The sequence below is a fragment of the Oryx dammah genome, unplaced genomic scaffold, assembly GCF_014754425.2.
Source record: "Oryx dammah isolate SB20612 unplaced genomic scaffold, SCBI_Odam_1.1 HiC_scaffold_16, whole genome shotgun sequence".
Lineage (NCBI taxonomy): Eukaryota > Metazoa > Chordata > Mammalia > Artiodactyla > Bovidae > Oryx > Oryx dammah.
Genome location: NW_024070200.1, coordinates 54,583,501 through 54,605,368, shown reverse-complemented (window position 1 = coordinate 54,605,368; position 21,868 = coordinate 54,583,501). Strand labels below are relative to the sequence as shown.

The 21,868-nt window shown below is 49.0% G+C and overlaps 1 protein-coding gene across 1 annotated transcript in view; it reads left to right on the top strand.

Annotated features, from left to right (window-relative positions):
* The window catches only part of FAM174B (family with sequence similarity 174 member B), a 43,577-nt gene that overhangs the window by 16,118 nt on the left and 5,591 nt on the right, over positions 1–21,868 (top strand). Inside the window, exon 3 of the mRNA XM_040257132.1 lies at positions 11,108–11,239. Within this exon, the coding sequence (XP_040113066.1) occupies positions 11,108–11,239 (132 nt within the window). The remainder of the gene's footprint in view (positions 1–11,107; positions 11,240–21,868) is intronic.

Here is a 21,868-nt window from a genome sequence, read left to right as displayed (position 1 = left end):
GGTGGTGCCAAGGACCGACCCACTGCCGCGTGGCAGGGACACAGGGATGCTGAGAGGGTCACTTAAGACGTGTGTCGTGAGCACAGCAACCCCTGAATTTCCGGGCTGTGTTTGGGCTCCCTGGGTCCACCAGAGAGCCCCTCCTGGTCCTCATGCTGCTGCCCGTGAACCAGCAGAGCTGCCCGAGGGGCTTCCTCCCTCTGCCTTTAGCCTCACTGCCCTCACCTAGCACCTCCTGTGTGGGCAGAGTGGACCCAACCCTTTGCAAACACACCTGGGAGCTGGAGGGAGGAGCAGGTCTTGGGACATTTGCTGTTACCGCATTTCACGTGACTCCTCAAACAGGTCAGACCAGGCCATGCTTCTTTTTTCTTGGATGAACGAGAGGTGGATCTGTCCCTCAGGGACCAAGGGAAGGAAAGGGGACCGGGTGGAGGCGTAACCCTGAGGTGTTATGAAGAAGAACCCCAAGGGCCATTGTTGAGCTGGTTGGGGTTCGCTGACCTGTGTTGCCTCTGGTCCTGTGGAAGCCCCAGGAACACTGGGCCTTCGGGGCTCCAGGCGGGTTTTGGGCTTAGCTGATGATGGTGTCACTTTGTTAATCCCTCTGGGACGGTGCCAGGAGAGGAAAGGAACTGCTCAGCTGTGCAGGTGATGACCAGCACCTCTTCATGGTGATGGAGCTGCTGCTGAGCAGATCCCAGACCTCAGTTGACCATGCGTATCAGTCCATCTCTCTGGGCCCATGATTTTAACTATTGTTCTTCATCACTCATGCGTGGCACCCAGGTCCAACTAAACCATGGTCAGGAAACTAAGTCAGAGGCTGCAGACCGATGGCCCACAGGTATGTTTTTGTGCTTTGTTTTTATCAGCACAACGTTTTTGTTTTTTGTTAGAGTTGATTTGAAATGTTTTAGGTGTACAAAAAAGTATTTAGTTATACACACACACACACATATATATTCTATTCCAGACTCTTTTCTGTTATAGGTTATCACAAGGTATGGTAAGTCCCCTATATATGAACCAAGTTGCAAACTTTCTAAAATGCAAACGTGCATTTGCACGTCCAGTCACATTAGTCATGAGTGATGACTGCGTGCCCTCCATCTCCTGCTGCTGACGGCCCTTCATCTCTGCCCTCTCCCACTGCCTCTCCCTCCTCCATCAGGAACTCTTCTGGCCTGTTCACTCCGTGCCAGCCCCTGAGTGCCAGCTGTTGTACGGTACTCCTGTGCTTTTCAAGGTCCTGCACTGAAGGGTTAAAGATGTTTTCTTTATCTTTTGTGTTAGTTTTTGATGTATTATTTGTGTGAAGAATATTGTAACCCTACCGCAGTACAGGGCTATATAGCCGATTGTATTAGTTGGGTACTGAGGCTAACTTTGTTGGACTTATGAACAGATTGGACTTACGTGCTCTTGAAATGGAACTTGTTTATACGTAGGGGACTTACTGTAGTGAATATAATTCCCTGTTGGTAACTGTTTGTTTTCTAAGTCTGTGAATTTATTTCTGTTTTGTAAATAAGCTAATCTGTGTCATTCTTTTAGATTCCACATAAACACACAGTGTTTTTAACAACTGAGATAATTGAGAACACTTCAAATTGGGACTTCACATGAATACCTAGACCTGCTTTTTTCAACAGATGGGAGTATTTATGGAAACACACAGCCCCAGTAACAAGTGAGAATAATGGTGTGCGGGGGTGGGGGGAGTTGGGTAGGCGCGATCCCATCTCATCTGGGTTTGCGAGGCCCAATCTTTGTGTCTCCTTGACTCCAAGCGGAGGCTGGCTGCTGATCGTCACTGTGTTTGTTTACATCCTGCCGGGCTGGCTTCACTGCTTTCCTGTGCCTTCGGGCCCCGGGGCGTTTGCGTCATTCCTCTTGGCTGGGTGCTGGCACTGGAGCAGAGAGCCTGGTGAGGTGGGGAGGGGAGGCCCCAGGTCAGGGGTCGGGCCTGACACTGATGCTCCTGTACTCGGAAGGCTCTGGAACACCTGCGTTCTGGAGGGCTTGGCTAGAGCCCTGTTAGCGTTGGACTGCTTGAGGCCCTGAAGCTCTCGCTGCTTTTGTCTCATGTGACCGAGAGCCTCAAGTTGCCTCTCTGGAGCGGAGCCAGGTGAGATTCAAATCACCCCGGGCCTGGGCTCAGTTTAAGTTGCTTTCAAAGGAAGGTGATGAGCAGAACTTGAGGCCTGTGCCCCAGGCAGGAAGGAGAGGAGGCTAGTGGCCGGGAATTGTCCCCCAGTCCCCAGCCTGCTCTGGTGGCTCAGATGGTAGAGAGTCTACCTGTAGTGTGGGAGACCCAGGTTCGATCCCTGGGTCAGGAAGATCCCCTGGAGGAGGAAATGGCAACCCACTCCAGTATTCTTGCCTGGGAAATCCCATGGATGGAGGAGCCTGGCGGGCTACAGTCCCTGGGGCTGCAAAGAGTCAACACGACTGAGCGACTTCCCTTTTCACTTCCCCAGCCTTGGGTTTGCCACTGAGCCTGGGGTTGATGCCAGGCCATTGCCCCTTCTTGGGAGACGTGGCCCTGTTGTGGCTGTCTCTCCTACACCTGCTTCTTTCCACCATGGTGGGGCTGGAAAGTGGGTTTGGGGTTCGTGTCCTTTCTCCAAGCTTGCTTGGCTATCTAGGGAAGGCTCAGTTATGTCGTGTCCCGAGGGAGAAGATGTAGGGCAGAGGTCAGAGGCTGGGCACTTCCCTGGGGGCCCCAGTGGTTGAGAGTCTGCCTGCCACTGTGGTCGACGCGGGCTCGATCCCTGGTCCGGAATCCCACGTGCATCTAAGCCCGCGTGCTGCGACCACTGAAGCTTGCGCGATTGCCCTGCAGCGGAGATGCAGCGCAGCCAAAAACGTCACAGACAGGAAAGGCCTGTGTCCTCAGGGCCTCGGAAGCTTCGGCCCGGCGCGAAGGCGGGCAGCTGACTCTCAGCAGCTGCTCGATTCGGCCTCTCCCTTACACATTCTGTTTACATCTTCTTTATTAATTTTCCAAATGTCAAAGGTGGCGTGTTCCTTGGAACGAGTAGTGTGGTTTCAGCAGAAAGCCGGCCCTTGGGCCGTAGAGCTGTTGGCTTTACTGGGCTTCATAGCGGGCACAGCACGGGTGGAGGAGAGGCCAGAGATGCTGGGTTTGGCTCCTCATGTCAGCGCAGGTGAGCAGGAGGCGGCGGGCAGCCTCTGGGTAGGATGGGGCCCTGGGGGGTGGGCCACGGACCTCTCCAGCGACAGGGTCTCCTGCCCCAGAGGCAGGCCTGCACACCCCTGGCCTGTTTAAATCTTTACCTGAATTACTGCCTTTGAATTTTATTTACTTGTTCATGTGTTTTAAAAATAGCTCATATATTCACATGGCTTGAAATTCATGAGGAGCCAGGGTGCATAGTGAACAGTCCTCTTCCCAGCCCTGCCCCTGGGCCACCCAGCTTCCTTCTCCGGATGCTGTCAGCTTCTTGTGACCCTTTGAGAGAGATTTTATAAATGCAGAAGTGAATGAATGTGGTAGCTATGCATGCATACAGATATATCTATCTTTCCTGTTATTTTTTAAAAATATTTATTTATTTGGTTGGTTGGTCAGGTCTTAACTGCGGCACACAGGCCCTTCCTTGCGTCCTGCAGGACGTTTTGGCAGTGCGCGGACTCTCTAGTTGTGGCACACGGGCTCCAGAGCGTGTGGGCCCCAGCAGTTGCAGAGCAGGGGCTTTAGTTGTCTCGAGGTACGTGGGGTCTTAGTTCCCTGACCAGGGATTGAACCTACATCCCCTACACCGCAAGGCAGATTCTTAACCACAGAATCACCAGGGAAGTCCCTGTCTGTTTTTAATGACAGCTTCGTAAGATGTCACAGGCCTTGCAGTTCACCTATTCAAAGTGCCCAGATCGTGGTTTGGTAGTACATTCACAGAGCTGTGCTCCGTCACCTCGGTCAATGGTAGAATATCGTTCCAGAAGGAAATGTGAGCTTACTCCCTGTCTCCCTCCCACCCCCCACCATGGTGAGGTCTGCTCCTGGAACCCCAGCGGCGCTTGGCAGGTGGTCAACGTGGATACGAAATTCAGGTTCAAGGTGAGGACTTGGCTGGAGGCTCCCAGACGGAGGAGTTGGAAGGACTGAGGTGGAGTCAAGCCCCTGGATGCTCGGCCTGTGGATCTGATTGCTGTGCCCCCAGATTGAACTTCTGACAGCAAAACGAGCCCATCCGGCTTCGCGTTATTCTGTGTGTCTTCTCAGGGGAGGCTGGAGGGAGCAGGCCCCTGTCTACGCGGGTCCTCTGGGCTCCCCTCGTGCCCCAGCCTCCAGGGCGCACGGGGAGACCAGCTTCTGAGCAGCTGTCCAGCGAGCCTTTGAGTAAACAAACCCTCTGGCTGTAGGATTACATTTCAGAGGAAAGGAACTGGGACTTCTCCTCTGTCTTGTTAGAAATGTGTGTTTCGGCCCCAGTAGAAGGGTCCTTTGTCTCTTCTAGAACTTCTCTGGTCTTGCTGGGTCCGGTGAAGCTCAACACAGGCAATTTGTTTAAAACCACCGTTTGCTGTCTCTCTGTGGAGGCTCCTGGTTTAGGGGGACCTGGCACCAGAAGAGAAGAATGACGGCTACGGGGAGGCGTGCTGTTGAGGATGGGCCAGCCGCATCACTTCTCATTTCCCTCCCTTGTTCCCTGAATCTCTGCCCTCCTGCTGCTAGTCTTCCCCACTCCCTGCTGGTGCCCCCAGGCCCAGAGGAAGCAGGTCCATAACTAGAGACACCAGGATAGGAACCCAAGTCTGACTCTGACCTGGGCCTCTGTCTAGAATCAGATGCTCCTTCTCAAGCTGTGTCCTAGAGGCTGACCCACTGCCCCCTGGGGACCCCCGGGGAGCTTCAGATTCCCCATAGCCACGTCCCCTTTGCCCTTTGCTCGGACCAGGATGCTGGTGAGCAGCCCCGTGGGAAGGGGCTGTTGGTCATCTTGGAAAACCAGTTGACCGGTAGGCCCTGAATGAAAACTTGGACAGCATTGTCACCGAGACCCTTCATGTGTGTGCTTCTTTGCCTCTAGGACCAGAACAAGGGTCCTGGGGTTTTAAAGGGTTTGACGAAATGGGAAAATTCTACTTATGTGTGGAAGGTTTGTTGTTAGAATGTGGGAGAATCAGAAGATGGTGTTTATCCTCACAGCTGTGCTTGCGTTCCTTTGAGACCCACTGACGGTCAGAGCTCCTTGTTTGTGTGTGACCGAAAGCCCTGGCTGGACAGGCTTTGTTGACAACGAGGGTAGTTTGTTGGTGTCAAGCAGGGCTGGCGTCATAGGTGATTTGGAGCAGGGTCTTTCCTTCCAGTCTGTCCTCTACCGTGTCGGTTTATTTTCCATTCCTTTATTTTTTTTAAAAAAACCTTTTATTTGCTTTTTTTTTTTTTTTTGGTGGCATTTATTCCTGGGCTGTTTTTATTTCTTGTGTTTCTTCCAGGGTATCTTTTTTCTCCTGCACGACCTCCTTTTCTGATTTAGGGACAGTCTGTTCTTTTTGCAGTGTGGATCCTCTCCATGTGGCAGGGAGAGCTCAGCTTTGATCCGACCCTGAGCTCTGTAAGTCCTGCTCTGCATCTTGGGGGCTTGGTTCACCTGGACCTGCTCCATGATCAGAGAATCTACATCTAAACCTGTAAATTCAGCACCACTCTCTGCATTTCTGAGCTTGAGCTGTCAAAATTCAGCACTGTTTTTGAACCAGCAGCCCTGCGTCCAGCCCCACTGTTTGGCCGCGCATGCCTGCCAACTCTAGCATTGTAACAGTGGAATGACACACATTGTGCCTTTGAAGTGCCGCCCATCACATTCATGGTGGTTTTCCAGATATGCATACCCTTCATGGCCTGGGCAGTTTCACGGGTATTCTTAAAGTGAACGCGAAGATTTGAACCTCTTGGTTTGCGTGATTTTGTGGGGGTTTTTTGGGTCAGGTGAATGGCGAACCATTTTTAGAGGTCACCTCAGAGACCACTTACCAGAAAAGGATATTTTCTGTCTCTAGAAGGTGGCGAGGTGGCTCTCACCTGGGTGATTCCCTGCCTCTTTGCTGCCTGCCCAGCAAAGGTCACTGGCTCTGATTAGTCACATACTCCCCTCAGCTTCCCAGTCATGGCCTCGGGGTGGCAATACACTGATTTTGACTCAGACTTAAGTCCCAGGTCCACTCCTGGAACTGGGGGTGTGGCCCGTGGTCAGGCCTCCTCTTCCCCTAGAGACCATGGGGCAAACGGATTCACAAAGGATACAGATGCCCACAGGAGGGAGGAGATGGAGGCTGGCCTGTCCCAAACCAACTTGTGTCCAGAGGGAGTCACTATTAGAAAGCGTTTATTATGAGCAGTCAGCCCCGATTGCTTTGAAATAGAACTGTGTGAGCTGTGTTAAGCAACAAATTCCAGAAAAGTGTATACCAAGGGCAGGGAGTTCCCTGGTGTTAAAGTTAAGTGGAGGTGGACTCTAGTGGAGTGTGGAGTGAGCTTGCAGAAAGAGTGAGCGGAGAACTGGAGCCTTCCTCTTGGCCAGCACGAGGTGGTTCAAGGTGACCCTCCAGGGAGGTTTGTGCTGGGGCAGCCCTCGGTCCTCGGTCGTGGGGACGTTGACCTCCCCGAGCCTTGGTTTCCTCGTCTGTAACACAGAGGTAACAGTGCTGCCTTACGTGTGTGTGTGTGCTAGATCCCTTCAGTAGTGTCCAACTCTGTGTGACGCTATGGACTGTAGCCCACCAGGCTCCTCTGTCCTTGGGATTCTCCAGGCAAGATTACTGGAGTGGGTTGCTGTGCCCTCCTAGAGGATCCTCCAATCCAGGGTCTGAACCCGTGTCTCTTGTGTCTAACCTGCACTGGCAGACGGATTCTTTACCCCTAGCATCACGTGGGAAGCCCATTGCCTTATAGGATGATTTATGTCTTGCACGCCATCTTAGTGTTAATTGGTTAGCCGGCACTCAGGAGGAGCTCAACTCTTAGGGAAAAGATGAGTTAGACCAGAGGTCCCCAACCCTAACTGGCTCGTGCCTGTTAGGGACGTGGTTGCATAGCAAGAGGTGAGCAGTAGGTGAATCAAAACTACTTTGCTCCTCCCCACTTCCATGGAAAAATTGTCTTCCATGAAACTGGTCCCTGGTGCTGAAAAGCCTGGGGATGGCTGTGTTAGAGCATTCTGAAGAGACAGCAGGCCTCGGCGCACTTGTATGCGCTCCCAGTGAGTCTGTTTTCCCCTTGTCTCACGTCTTCCTCCCCAAGGCAGGATGACTCCGTTCTCTGACTCCAGTCCAGCGAGGTTCAAGAGTCAGAGGGTCTGCAGGAAGTGCCGACCGGCCCTGTTCATGCACTTCCCTGCTTTTGACTCCCACACGGTAAAGAAAGCTCACCTTTTAATCTGAGAAACACACGAGCCACCCCCACCCCGCCCCACCCCGGCCCACTCCAGTTGTATGCCGTGGTTTCCCTCCAGTGTGGCCCTGCCAGCTTCACGGCTTCTGCCACAGATGAAGCTGAGCCTCTTTCAACCTCTCCCAAATGCTGGTTTCCCCTTAGTAACAGACCCCGTAGCAAAACAGCAGGAATTACTCCTCCTTTTGTGAAGGGTGTTGTGTTTCAGAGATTTGTTGAAAATGCAATGTCTCCATTGTTTCAGAACTGGTGTTTGATGTATGCATGAGGGTTCCTGCAGAGGGTTGTTAGATGGGGTTCTCCAGAGAAATGGAACCAAGAGAGAGTGTGTGTGTGTGTTGTGTATGTGTGTGTGTGTGTACATATATAGGCCAGAAATCTAAGAAGAGCTAAGATTTCAATTCTGAAGGCAGAAAAACAAAAATGTTGTCCCAGCCCCCAGGTAGAGGAATTTTCTCTTCCTTGTGTGAGGTCAGTCCTTCTTGTCTATTCAGGCCTTTGACTCATTGGATGAGGCCCACCTGCACTGGGGAGGGTGATATGCTTTGCTCAGTCTACCGGTTCCAGGGTTAATCTCAACCACAATCGCTCTCTCAGACACATCCAGAAATAGTGCTTAAGCAAATGTTGGGGTACCCTGTGGCCCAGTCAAGTCAATGCATAAAATTAACTGTCACACCTTTGGTGTAATCTTGAGGTTTAAATTATCTTCTCAGGTGACCTGGTTTGGAATGGCTGGTGTTAAAGCAAGTAGGCCATGGTGTTCTAGAGGCTGGGCTGTGTCCCAGCTTCTCTCATGGGTAGGTGTTTAAAGGTCTATGTTAAGCTCAGTAGGTTAATTTTCTCACCACAAGACTCTGTATAAGCAGTCAGGAAGAAGGAAGGTGATTCTGTGGGTGATGGGGATTCGTTCCCGTGAAGCAGGGCTGAAGTCAGAGCCCCCAGGATCTTCTCCCCGGGTCAGCAGTCAGTCCTGCTCCAGAACCAGTGACTAAGTGAGGTTTCAGGTTCCAAGTGCAGCCTGAGGTGTACAGCCCAGATTTTGCATTCTCTAAGCCTCGTGATGTTTGAAAAATGGTTACCAACAGTGGTGACTTCATCCAGAAATCATCTGGGTGCTAGTCTCTTTGGGCATCTATAGGAGCCTTCTTGAGCCCTCGGGTCCACAGGCCGTCTCCTGTTCCAGTGTTCCAGATGCTCGTGCAGGTGTGTGTGCCCAGTGGGCAGCCTTGGCACTGGGCACAGCTAACAGAAGGACAAGTCCTTTGCAAAGTCAGGTGTTCCTCTGAACAGCTGTGACCCATCGGGGCGGAGATAGGAGACTTCCTGAGAAAGGTGTGGTGTGTGGGTCAGCATACTTTTGGGGCTTGACCCTAGTCTAGAGGGCTTGGGGGTGGATGGTTTTCCTTGTGGCTTTGTCGTGGGTTGCCTGTGGTGTATGGAGCCATTTCTGGGCTTAAATGTCTCCATCCAGTATTGGAGATTAAATTGGTCAGGGTTTGTAAGTCCTCTGAGGCAGAACAAAAGATCTATTTTATTCCATTGCCAGGAGGTGGAGGGAAAACAAGAATCTTGATGGCGAGAATCTGGACTAGCGGGGTTTATCATGTTAGCATTTAAGCTCCCACACAAACCGGCTTCCAAAATACTGCTGTCCTGTGGCCCTGGGGAGGCCACTGGCTGTGCCCCTCTTACCTCTTAACCACCTGGCTTGGCGTTTGCACCTTGCTGCATCGGGCTTGAAATCCATGTGGTTTCACACACATACACACACACACACACACACGGTGCTTGTGATGGAAGCAGAATGACAGATTGCTTTGTAATGAGGCTAGGGGGTTGTCAGGCTGTATACCTGATGCCTCAAAGTCTCTACGCAGAGAACCACAGGCAGCAAATACTATAGGCTCTGTAGGTTGCTTTATGTTAAAGGTGTAGATAAATATATATATTTTCTATGTAAATAATCCTTTCACAAATCATGTTTTTGATGAATACTAGGCAAGAAAAGAGCTTCCTTGGGCTTCCCTGGACTTCCCTGGTGGCTCAGACAGTGAAGAATCTGCCTGCGATGCTGGAGACCCTGGTTTGATCTCTGGGTTGGGAAGATCCCCTGGAGGAGGGCATGGCAACCCACTCCAGTTTTCTTGCCTGGAAAATTTCATGGACAGAGGAGCCTGGCGGGCTACAGTCCATGGGGTCACAAAGAGCTGGACACAACTGAGAGACTTACACTTTCTTTCTTCAAGAAAAGAGCAAGTTGCTGTTCCTAAGCAATTCTTACTTGAAGGTGAACTTCTGTTTTCACTATTTTGCAAACTTCTTGAGGCGTTTCGTGCGCTGGGGACAAAGAGACCCCACATGTGTCTTTGACATGGTCTCCATGCAGGTACGGCTTACGGCCTGTGGGAAGCATGTTTAGAGAATATGATTTTTCAGTGCCCTATTTGTGATTTGGGGGGGGGTGGTTTGACTGGTTTTTCACAGACAGTTTCAAATATTTTTTTTCAAAAGAGGGACATCAGAGGATACAAGGCAGTTGGGAAAAAGTTCAAAATAGTGGAGAAATAAATGCACAGAGCATCAGTAGTCATAAAACAATATTGTTCCCTGTGGCATCATAAACTCTCAGCGTGGCCTGATCAGTGCTGCGTGCTTCATAGAGAAGGTCTGACACTGGAGACCGGAAGGCTTGCTCAGCGGTTACCTGGGGGCCCCTAGTGACCGTCTACCATTCCAGAGGTAAAAGCCTAGGGTTACAGCTCCCGATGGTTGTAAATCCTTGTGATGGAAACTATACTCATTTGTCCAAGCCCTTGTCATATGAGAGAGGCCGTAGCCCGTTTAACTCCTTTCTGTTGATTCTTTCTTTTTAATTTATTTGGCTCTTTCGGGTCTTAGTTGCGGCACACAGGATGTTTTAGTTGGGGCATGCAGGCTCTAGCTTCCCTACCAGGGATTGAACCCTGCCCCCTGCACTGGGAGCGCAGAGTTTTGGCCACTGGACCCTGGAGGAAGTCCCTCTCTGTTGATTCTTTTCGCCAGCAGCCCTTTTTGCTGAGAGCCTGCTGCCTGGGCTGACTGAATGCCTTGTCTCACTTCATCCTCCCTGGCCTGTCCTCAGCCCATTTTCTTTATGAGTACGCTGAGGCCTTGGGAGATTGACCGACTTGCCTGTGATAACACAGGTAGAAAGTGGCCCAGCCTGGGTTCTGATTCACCGGGCCGGCCCCTGGGGCAGCACACCGGTGGTGGCAGGCGGTGATGCCTGTGCTTGGAGCAGTGACCTGCGGCACAGCAGGGCTGTGAGGGGTGAGGGGCCGGGGGATGAGGGGATGAGGTGCCTCAGGCCTGGCCCAGGGCGTGGCTGAGCTCCATCCACGGTGAACATTCTGATCTTTGGCTCATCGTGGGTTTTCTTTGCCTTACGTTGCCTTTTGAAAACCTTGCGTTTGGGTGTTATGGATCCTGATCCCTGGGCTTTACAGTGCTCAGGGCACATCTTTGCTTTGTGGGTGAGGACCAACGAGGGATGCTGAGGTCAGGAGCCCGCCCGAGGTCCTGTGGCCAGAAGTGAAGGAGCTGGGTGGGGTTTCGCCAGATCTCCTGGGAGCTGGGCTAGGGGTGGCAGCGTGGCTGACTTCGGTGGGCCCTGGTCTCAGGCACGTGCTTCCCCCCGTCCAGGTCCGGGAAGAGGCTGAAGAAGACCCGCAAGTATGACATCATCACCACTCCCGCCGAGCGAGTGGAAATGGCCCCGCTGAATGAAGAGGATGATGAGGACGAGGACTCCACAGTATTTGACATCAAATACAGGTACTCGGGGGCTTCCCTGGCAGCTTGGTGGTGAAAGAAGCCACTTGGCAAGCAAGAGACGCACGTTCGATCTCTGGGTCGGGAAGATTCCCTGGAGAGGGAAATGGCAACCCACTCCAGTATTCTTGCCTGGGAAATCCCACGGACAGAGGAGCCTGGCGGGCTACAGTCCTCAGGGTCGCAAGGAGGCGGACACGACTGAGCGACTAAACGACCACAGAGGCTGGGTGGGGACAGCGGCCTCCTCCTGGGCTCACAGACTCAGGAAGGTGGGCGGGGGGGTCCACCTTGGAAGACACTGAGTGCCCAGGAGTATAATCTTGTTTTTTGGCTGTCTTTGACCTTGGGGCGTTCTGTGTATGTGGGGAGAAGTGCTCTGATCCCTTCTGGGAATGCACAGCACCCAGAAAGCCAGCAGAGAAATGGGTGTTCTCAGCTCTTTCCAGATGCTGACACTTTAGGGTGAAAGTGAAAGTGTTATCCGCTCAGTCGTGTCCAGCTCTTTGCAACCCCATGGACTGTAGCCCACCGGGCTCCTCTGTCCATGGGATTCTCCAGGCAAGAATCCTGGAGTGGGTTGCCGTTTCCTTCTCTGGGGGATCTTCCCGACCCAGGGGTTGAACCTGGGACTCCCTTCACTGGGAGGAGCCAGCTTTACAGAAGCAAAAGAGGGGCTGGATTTCAGACCATGGCTTCCTGAGCACAGGCTGGCAGGGGTCTGGTGCACGCAGCCTCCTGTGCCTCATGCTGTACACATGAATGGAAACTGCTCTTTCAGGCTTGCTTAGCTGGTAACGGAGCATGTGGGGTGGGGGCTACTCCTTGGATGGAACTGACTTCTGAGTTCCAAAGGCAGGTGTGTTTCTTTAAGGTTGCCTGTGGAAAGGTCAAAATGCCTGTGTGACTTCAGGATTGTCTTTTGGGTTTTGGCTCCTTTTGGGGTGTACTACGTTTGGGTCTGTGGGATTCTCAGTGTGAAAGCTGGGGTGACTGAAGTTTATTTATTTATTTATGGCTGTCTTTGGCCTTCGCTCGGCGTATGGGCTCTCCAGAGTATGGGTGTGGACTCTGTAGTGGGGGCACACGGGCTCTCCATGGCTCATGGGCTCCAGAGTACCCAGACTCAGTGGCTAGAATGTGTGGGCCTCGCTGCCCCGAGCCATGTGGGATCCCAGCTCGCCAACCAGCGATCAGACCTGTATCCCTGGAAAATGGCCATCCCAACACTAGACTGCCAGGGAGGTCTTGGCAAATGTAGTTTAGAGATGAGGGCGTGGAAGCCCAGAGAGGGGCCCTGGGCTGGCCAAGGTCTCAGGTCTTAGTGGCAAAGATGAGACCTGAATACAGGCTGGGCCCAATCTGGAGATTCCACCCTCCCCCACAGGGTTCTGTAGAAAAACAGAATCAGTAGGATATATGTATACAGGAAGAGGTTTGTTACAAAGGTCCAGGTCTGAAGGCCTGGGAACCAGGAGAGCCCATGGTGTGAGTTCCAGTGGGAGCACAGGAGAAGACCAGTGTCTTGGCTCAACACAGGCACAGAGCAGATCTCCCCTCATCCTGCCTTTTGTGCTATTCAGGCCTCCAACAGGTTGGATGAGAGCTACCCACGCTGGGCAGGGCAATCTGCTTTACTGAGTTGACCCAGACAGCTGTTAATCTCAGCAGGAACACCCTCCCGGATACACCCAGACTACTGTTTGACCAAATATTTGGAAACCGTGTCACCCAGTCAGGTTGACCCATAAGAGTCACATCACACACAGATTTCCCATGACTGAGAAAGTCAGTCAGTCAGTTCAGTCCCTCAGTGCTGTCTGACTCTTTGTGACCCCGCGGACAGTAGCACGCCAGGCCTCCCTGTCATTGCCAACTCCCAGAGCTTGCTCAAACTGATGTCCATCGAGTCAGTGATGCCATCCAACCATCTCATTCTCTGTCGTCCCCTTCTCCTCCTGCCTTCAGTCTTTCCCAGCATCAGGGTCTTTTCCAATGAGTCAGCTCTTTGCATCAGGTGGCCAAAGTATTGGAGTTTCAGCTTTAGCATCAGTCCTTCCAATGAATATTCAGGACTGATTTCCTTTAGGATTGACTGGTTTGATCTCCTTGCAGTCCAAGGGACTCTTAAGAGTCCTCTCCAACACCACAGTTCAAAAGCATCAATTCTGCAGTGCTCAGCTTTCTTTATGGTCCAACTCTCACAACCATAAGTGATTACTGGAAAAACCGTAGCTTTGACTAGACGGACCTTTGTCAGTAAAGTAATGTCTCTGCTTTTTAATATGCTGTCTAACTTGGTCATAGTCTTTCTTCCCGGGAGCGAACATAGGTCGTCCATATCTCTCCTGAATTGTCCTTTTCTAGCACGACATTGGGTGTACTTGGCTGTAAATGAGTTAGATTCGAGAAAGAAGTGTTTGAGATTTTGATGAGAGCTGTGTTGACCCTGTAGATTGATTTAAAGAGAATCAGCCCTTTGTACTAGGTGGACTACATCGGACAGAGAAAGACATATTATATGATATCGCTTATGTGTGAAATTAACAAATACAACAAAGTAGTGAATATAACAAAATAAAAAGAGGCAGACTCACACATACAGAGAAGAAACTAGTGGTTACCAGTGAGGAGAGGGCAATGGGAGGGGCAAGATAGGGGTCAGGGATTCAGAAGTACAGCCTACTAGGTATAAAAGTAGCCACAGAGATATATTGCACCACATGGGGATATAGCCAGTACTTTAAAATAACCATAAATGGAGTATAATCTTTAAACGTTTTTCATTAAAAAATTTTGAATCATTATATTGCATACCTGTAACTTACATAATGCTGTATATCAACTATAGCTCAATTAAAAAAATAAAGAGAATCAGGCCCTTTTTTGTTCTCTCTTCTCATCCATGAGTGTGGAATGACTTCCCATTGATTTAGGTATTTTAAGAAATGTCTTTCAAAAATTTCTCCATTAATGTATTATGAATTTTTGCTAGATATATTCCAAGGTGTTTTACATTCTGATATATATATTTTTTACTTTCAAATGCTGTTTTATTTATACTCATGTCTGAAAAAAATGTACTATTGTGTTCACGTACATACTGATACTGGAAAAAGAGTTGTTAATGAATCACACATAAATTTTATGGAGAATGTACAACATTAAGACATGGGTTTCTTATATATAGAGGAACAAACCATTAACGATGGTTTGCATTTTAGGTAAATAACAGCCCCCTTTGAGAAGAATCAAAACAATTACTAATATGCATCTGTCCTGCAGAATACTATGTACATAAGAAGTGGTTATGCTGATTTTATTGCAAGTCTCAGAAATAAAATGAAATGTGAAGACAACACTGTCTTCGTTGAGTCACAATGGAAAGGCTTGGCTGCGTCTTGCAGGCCTGCTGGGGTTATTGTACAATAGGGAGTCCTGGATGGCTTTAGTGGATCACAGACTGTTTTGATTCTGAGCCATGGAATGGGATCTCATTTGTATTTGGTGTCTGAGCTGACTCCTTGGGGGCTGCAATGGACGGAGTGATTTTTATGGTAGCCCCAGGTCTGACTGCATAAGAAAAGCCTGAGTAAAGAAATATAGTAGTCTGTCTGGACAGTCTTAACTATAGGCTTGTTCCTGAGTATAGGTGGGAAGAGGGTCTGGATATAAGTATTACTGTGGTCTGAACACGGCTGGGTGGAAGTCGTGTCCGATGGCATGAGGAGGAGGAACATACTGAACCCACTGTGAGACCAAGAACCTTCCCCAGTGAATCTCAGTGCTTCAGACAATGGAGCAAGTTCCTTTCCTAGGAACAATCAGGTCTGTGTTGGCATTGCTCCTGGCTGGGACAGTCACCAGCAAAGGCAAATGATGGTAAATGATGGATAATTTTGCAAGGGCAAAATTAAAACTTTTTTTTTCCAGTTGTCTTGTGCTGTTGATTGACATACAGCACTGTACAAGTTGAAGGAATACATATGACATACATGTATTGGGAAATGATTGCCACAATAAGTTCAGTTGACATCTAGCACCTCACATAGTTAGAAAGCCATTTTTTTCCTTGTGATGAGAACTTCTGGGATCCACTTTCCAGGCAGCTCTCAGGTCCGTCATGCAGCAGTGTTACGTGGGGTCATCGCATTGCGCATTACCTTCCCAGGATGTATTCATCTCCCACCTGGAAGCTTGAACCTTTTTTACCCCCTTCACCCAATTCTCGCATCCCCAGGGCCCTGATTCTAATAACTGCAAATCTCATCTCCTTTTCTATGAGTTTGGTTTTTCTAAATTCCACATAAAAGTGAGATCACACAATATTTGTCTTTCTCAGTCTGACTTACTTCACTAAACGTGATGCCCTCATGGTCCCTCTGTGGTCTTGGAAATGGCAGGATTCCTTTCTGTTTGGTGCTGAGGAGTGTTCCATCTTTGTTGTGTGTGTATACCACACTTTATTTCTTCGTCTGTCAGTGAACACTTAGGCAGATGATTACATGGAACCACCTGGTAGGTGTTAAGGTAGCAGATAACACTTTTGCTGTTTTAGAATCTGAGTCTGCTCCCTGGCCTGTGGCCACGCTCTGGAGTGAGCTCTTTGGTAACTGTAGTAATGCCCGCCCCGCCCCCTGCCCCGGCCCCGTTCTCTAAGTCACACATCAATAGCATGGGGCCCTTTCACCCGTGGTAATTTTTAATACAGGAATCACTTAAGGTCCCCCAGGCACCTCTGTGCCTCTCCTCCACCCCGATTCTGGGCAGAAAGTCGGGATCCAGCAAGTCCATTCTTATTAGTCTTTCATCCCCAACCATCTACCGTAATGACTCCCGTGTCCCACTGGATCAGTCTCCATGCCTGCGTTTCTGCTTCTGCAGCTGCAGGCTTCTCTCTGCTGTCACTTTGGGGACAGCTTTAAAGACGAGTACCTCTGCAAGCCACTGCCACACGATTCACGACCTCAATCTGAGCTTCCTTTTTAAAAGTATCGCTTTCTTACTTTCTGTTCACGGTGTCTAGAAATGCAGTTGATTTTTTAAAAATAGTGATTTTAAAAGTGCCCAGCAGCCTCATTAAACTCCTACGAATTCTAGTGCTGTAACTGTGGATTCTTTTGAGATTTCTATATCGATATATCACATGAGACTAATAGGAGTGCCTCCCTTTCCCTCAAGTCCTTCATCATTTTACCCTTTTTTTTTTTTAAGCCTTCTTGGAGAAGGCAATGGCAACCCACTCCAGTACTCTTGCCTGGAAAATGCCATGGACGGAGGAGCCTGGTAGGCTGCAGTCCATGGGGTCGCTAAGAGTTCGGCACTACTGAGCAACTTCACTGTCACTTTTCACTTTCATGCATTGGAGAAGGAAATGGCAACCCACTCCAGTGTTCTTGCCTGGAGAATCCCAGGGATGGGGGAGCCTAGTGGGCTGCCATCTATGGGGTCGCACAGAGTCGGACACGACTGAAGCGACTTAGCAGCAGCAGCAGCATCATGCTCATTCTTGGTCTCTGCCTTTGTTAAATAGAAGTGATGGTAACAGGCATCCTGTCTTATTCTTGATCTTAACGGGTGTGCTTTCAGTATTGACACAACAGCACTGTTTGCTATACAAACTGTATAGGGTTTGTAGATTTTTTTCCAAGAAGCTTCCCTCTATTCACAGTTTGCTAATGTTGATTTTATTAAATGTATTTCTTAGCTCTATTGAGAATATTATACTTTTTCCTTTAATCTGTTAAGGTGGTGAACTTATAATTATTGATATTTTCCCCCTAAAATTAAATCAATTTTGCATTCCTGAGATACAAGGAGTTTGGTCCTGGTCATGTTTTTATTCACATTGCTACCTTCAGTTTGCTGATATTTTGCTTAGGACTTTCTTGTTTCTCTTAGAGACTGAGATTGGTTTGTAATTTTCCTATTTTGTCATATCTTTGTCGGGCTTTACCCAAAGAAAGGTATGCCAAAGAATGTTCAAACTACCGCACAATGGCACTCATTTCACACTCTAACAAAGTAATGCTCAGAATTCTCCAAGCCAGGCTTCAACAGTATGTGAACCATGAACTTCCAGGTGTTCAAGCTGGTTTTAGAAAAGGCAGAGGAACCCAAGATCAAACTGCCAATATCTGTTGGATCATAGAAAAACAAGAGAGTTACAGAAAAATATATACTTCTGGTTTATTGACCACACCAAAGCCTTGGACTGTGTGGATCACAACAAACTATGGAAAATTCTTCAAGAGATGGAAATACCGAACCACCTGACCTGCCTCCTGAGAAATGTGTGTGCAGGTCAAGAAGCAACAGTTAGAACTGGACATGGAACAACAGACTGTTTCCAAATAGGAAAAGGCGTATGTCAAGGCTGTATATTGTCACCCTGCTTATTTAACTTATATGCAGAGTACATCATGAGAAACGCTGGGCTGGAAGAAGCACAAGCTGGAATCAAGATTGCTGGGAGAAATATCAATAACCTCAGATTCGCAGATGATACCACCCTTATGGCAGAAAGCGAAGAAGAACTAAAGAGCTTCTTGATGAAAGTGAAAAAGGAGAGTGAAAAAGTTGGCTTAAAACTCAACATTCAGAAAACTAAGATCATGGCATCTGGTCCCATCACTTCATGGCAAATAAGTGGGGAAACAGTGGAAACAGTGAGAGACTTTATTTTTGGGGGCTCCAAAATCACTGTAGATGGTGACTGCAGCCCTGAAATTAAAAGACACTTGCTCCTTGGAAGAAAAGTTATGACCAACCTAGCCAGCATATTAAAAAGCAAAGACATTACTTTGTCAGCTAAAGTCCATCTAGTCAAGCTATGGTGCTTCCTTTGTAGCTCAGTCAGTAAAGAATCTGCCTGCAGTGCAGGAGACCCAGGTTCGATCCCTGGGTCGGGAAGAATCCTGGAGAAGGAAATGGCAGCTCATTCCAGCATTCTTGCCTAGAGAATCTCATGGACAGAGGAGCTTGGCTGGCTACAGTCCATGGGGTCCCACGCATCAGACATGACTTAGTGGCTAAACCACTTACGCCTGCATTACATGGTTTTTCCAGTAGTCACGTATGGATGTGAGAGCTGGACTATAAAGAAAGCTGAGCGCGAAAGAATTGATGCTTTTGAATTGTGGTGTTGGAGAAGACTCTTGAGAGTCCCTTGGACTACAAGGAGATCAAACCAGTCAATCATAAAGGAAATTGGTCCTGAATATTCATTGGAAGGACTGATGCTGAAGCTCCAATACTTTGGCCACTTGATGAGAAGAACTGATTCACTGGAAAAGGCCTTGATGCTGAGAAAGACTGAAGGTTGGAGGAGAAGGAGATGACAGAGGATGAGATGGTTGGATGGCATCACTGACTCAATGGACATGAGTTTGAGCAAGCTCTGGGAGTTGATGATGGACAGCGAAGCCTGGTGACTCAGTGACTGAACTGAACTGTCAGGCTTTGGTAGAAGTTTTACTAGCTTCATAAAACAAATTGAGGCAGTTCCTTATTTTCCTTTTCTCTGAGATAGTATCAGATTAGAATTATTTGTTTCTAAATGTTTAGTGGAATTTGCTAAAACTGTCTGGGCCCTGATGCTTTTTTGTTTGAAGATGGGAAAGCACTATTGATGTCTAATTCTTAGAATAGTTACAGGACTATTTAGTTTTTGTTTCTTCTTGGGGCAGTTTTTTTGTTTTTAAAAAATATTTATTTATTTATTTGGCTGTGCCCAGTCTTGTTGGGGCATGCAGGATCTTTACTTGGGGCATGTAGGATGTAGTTCCCTGAACAGGGACGGAACCTGGGCCCCCTGGATTGGGAGTATGGAGTCTTAGCCACTGGACCACCGGGAGGTCCTGTTCTTGGGGCAGTTTTGATGGGTTTTATTTTTCTGAGATTTTGTCCTTGTCATCCATGTTTTCAAATGTATCGTCTAAGGTTACTCACAACGCTCTCTTTTTTTCATCTTTTTATCCTTTGTCCCATGTGCAGTCATGGTCCCCTTTCATTCTTTTCCACTGTTGTTTTTTAAAGTCTTTGCTTATTTGGCTCTGCCAGTTTTTAGTTGTGGCACGCATTGTCTTCATTTCCAGCACGTGGGATCTCGTTCTCTGACCAGGGATCGAACCTGGGCCCTCTGCCTTGGGAGCATAGAGTCTCAGCCACTGTACCACCAGGGAATGCCCCCTTTGCATTCTTAATATTGCTTGAAAGTGAAGTCACTCAGTCGTGTCCGACTCTTCGTGACCCCATGGACTGCAGCCCACCAGTCTCCTCCGTCCATGGGATTTTCCAGGCAAGAGCACTGGAGTGGGTGCCATTGCCTTCTCCAATAATAATATTGCTTGTTTGCCTTTTCTCCTTTTTCTTGATCAGTCTTGCTGTACATTTAATTTTATCCAACTGTACAAAGAACCAACTTTTGATTTCTTTGATCCTTTCTATTATATTATCATTTTTGATTTCAGTTGATTTCTGCTTCTCTTCCTTAAGGTTTCTCTGAGTGCATTCTGTTCTTTTTTTTCTAACTTCGTCCATTGGCTATTTAGCTCCTTTATTTTCAGCTGCCTTGATGTTAGCATTTATTCTGTAATCTTATCTACTTCAGCTGCCTCCCTCAGGCTCTCCTTATCAGTACCAGGCACTACCCTGCCTCCCTGTTTGTTGCAAAGGACGATGGACTTCAAGTGGTTCCTGTGAGAAGCTGGTGCCATTTGTGAGGATGTGAGTGAACTTGGGGCTGAGTCACCCAACAGAAGACCCCTCTAGTCCTGGGGCTCAAAGACCCTCGGTCACTGAAGAAGACAAAGACTGGGTCATAGCTTTTCTTATTACAGATGTAGGGTATGGTATGGCGATTACAGATTTAAAAAAAGGAAAAGTAAAATTACATTTAATCTCACCACTTAATGATAACCACTAGAGTCTGTGTGAGTTCGTACCTGTGGAATCCTCTTTTTTTTTTTTTTTTAACAGAAATAGGACCATGTTACACACACAGCTTTGGAAGGGTTTTCCACCTGAATGGCATGTCACAAACCACTTTTCAGGTCAATACGTTTGAAAGAACAAGGATTTTAAGGCCGGTTTTATGTCGGCTTTAGTGTTTTTGAGACCTTCTCTGTCTACACGTGATGGTCTGCTCACTGGTCCTCATCTTTCCTGTTAGACAGAACTCAGCTAAAGTTTTTGGTTCCCGCTGGGAAACAGACTACATTTAAATCGGATGTGGCTGAATCATGACCTTAGTTGGTTTTATGAATGAGTGCAAAGAGGGAAATCGTGTTTCTGGCGCTCGGGTGGTAAGGTGGTACCCTGCCTTGTATTACACTTGTGGCTCAAATGACATCTCCTCACTTGGAGCCCGTGAGCATCAGCCAGGCAGGAAGTGGGGCGGAGAGAAGGCAGGCAGGGCAAGGCTTACGTGGGCAACCCTCCTCCCAGACTCCCATGGCACTGAGGTGTTACAACGTGTGAGGTTAGAACCCCACTGTTTAGGGCCAGGTGTGGGGAGGGAAAGGGGCTTCCCATGTGGTGCAGTGGTAGAGAATTCGCCTGCCAGTGCAGGAGACTTAAGAGACACAGGTTCAACCCCAGGGTCAGGAAGATCCCCTGGAGAAGGAAATAGGTACCCACTCCAGTATTCTTGCCTGGAGAATTCCAGAGACAGAGGAGCTTGGTGGGCTACAGTCCATGGGGTTGCAAAGAGTCAGACACGACTGAGCGACTAAGCACACGTACGTGCGTGTGTGGGGAGGGAAGAGAGTCTGTGGAAATGAGTTTCCAACTCTGTACTTAAAAAGGCTAATTGGAAGAGACAAATGATGGCATAGTGGAATGCAGAGAACCCCGGGGTTTTGAAATGGTTCCTTATTTCAAAAGGCATTTGCATCCTGGTTGCGTGCATTTGAACTTGGTTGGCCTCGTGAATACGGTGGCTGATGCTATGGGCCTCTGTACCTCCCCGGTTTATTACTGAGGCCTTTTGTGACATCCTCTGGGCGACCTCAGGGGCGAGGCAGATGCTACTCTTTCTCCATCTGGTAGGCGGCACCAGCAGCTGTGACCAGCGCAGCCCAAAGGCGCTCTGCTTGGAGAACACACGGCTCCGCCAGACTGGTTCCCTGGGGCCGGGAGGGAGGGTTCATTTCCTCTGCGTTTTAAGTCTGGAAAAGATGTGCCCCGTGGGAGTGCCGATGTGCGTTCCAGGAATGCCTGCCACCCACCCTTTCCTGGATAGGGCTACTGAAGGGAATATAATTAGAAACGCACGAGATGTCCCCTGCACCTCTGGGGGCTGTGCCTAGCATTATCTTATCTTTGGAACAAAACGCGTTCAGTGGCTGTTTGCAGCCAGAGGCCCCTGGAGGCTGTGGTAGGAGAGGGAGAAAACAGATTTGATTTGCTTATCCTAGACTGAGGTCCGGGACCTGGGTCCCCACGGCCACCTTAGGGCAGTATCAAAGCTAAGTCCCTGCTAAGCGCGCTCAGGGCAATGACTTCTAGAATCCTTGAGCTGGGAAAGGCCATTGGCTCGCCCCACGAGCCCTCATCTCCTGAGGATGAGGAGTGAGGCTGTTGGAGTGTCAGCGTGGGGAGAGCTGCAGAGGCAGTGGGTACCCTGAGCTG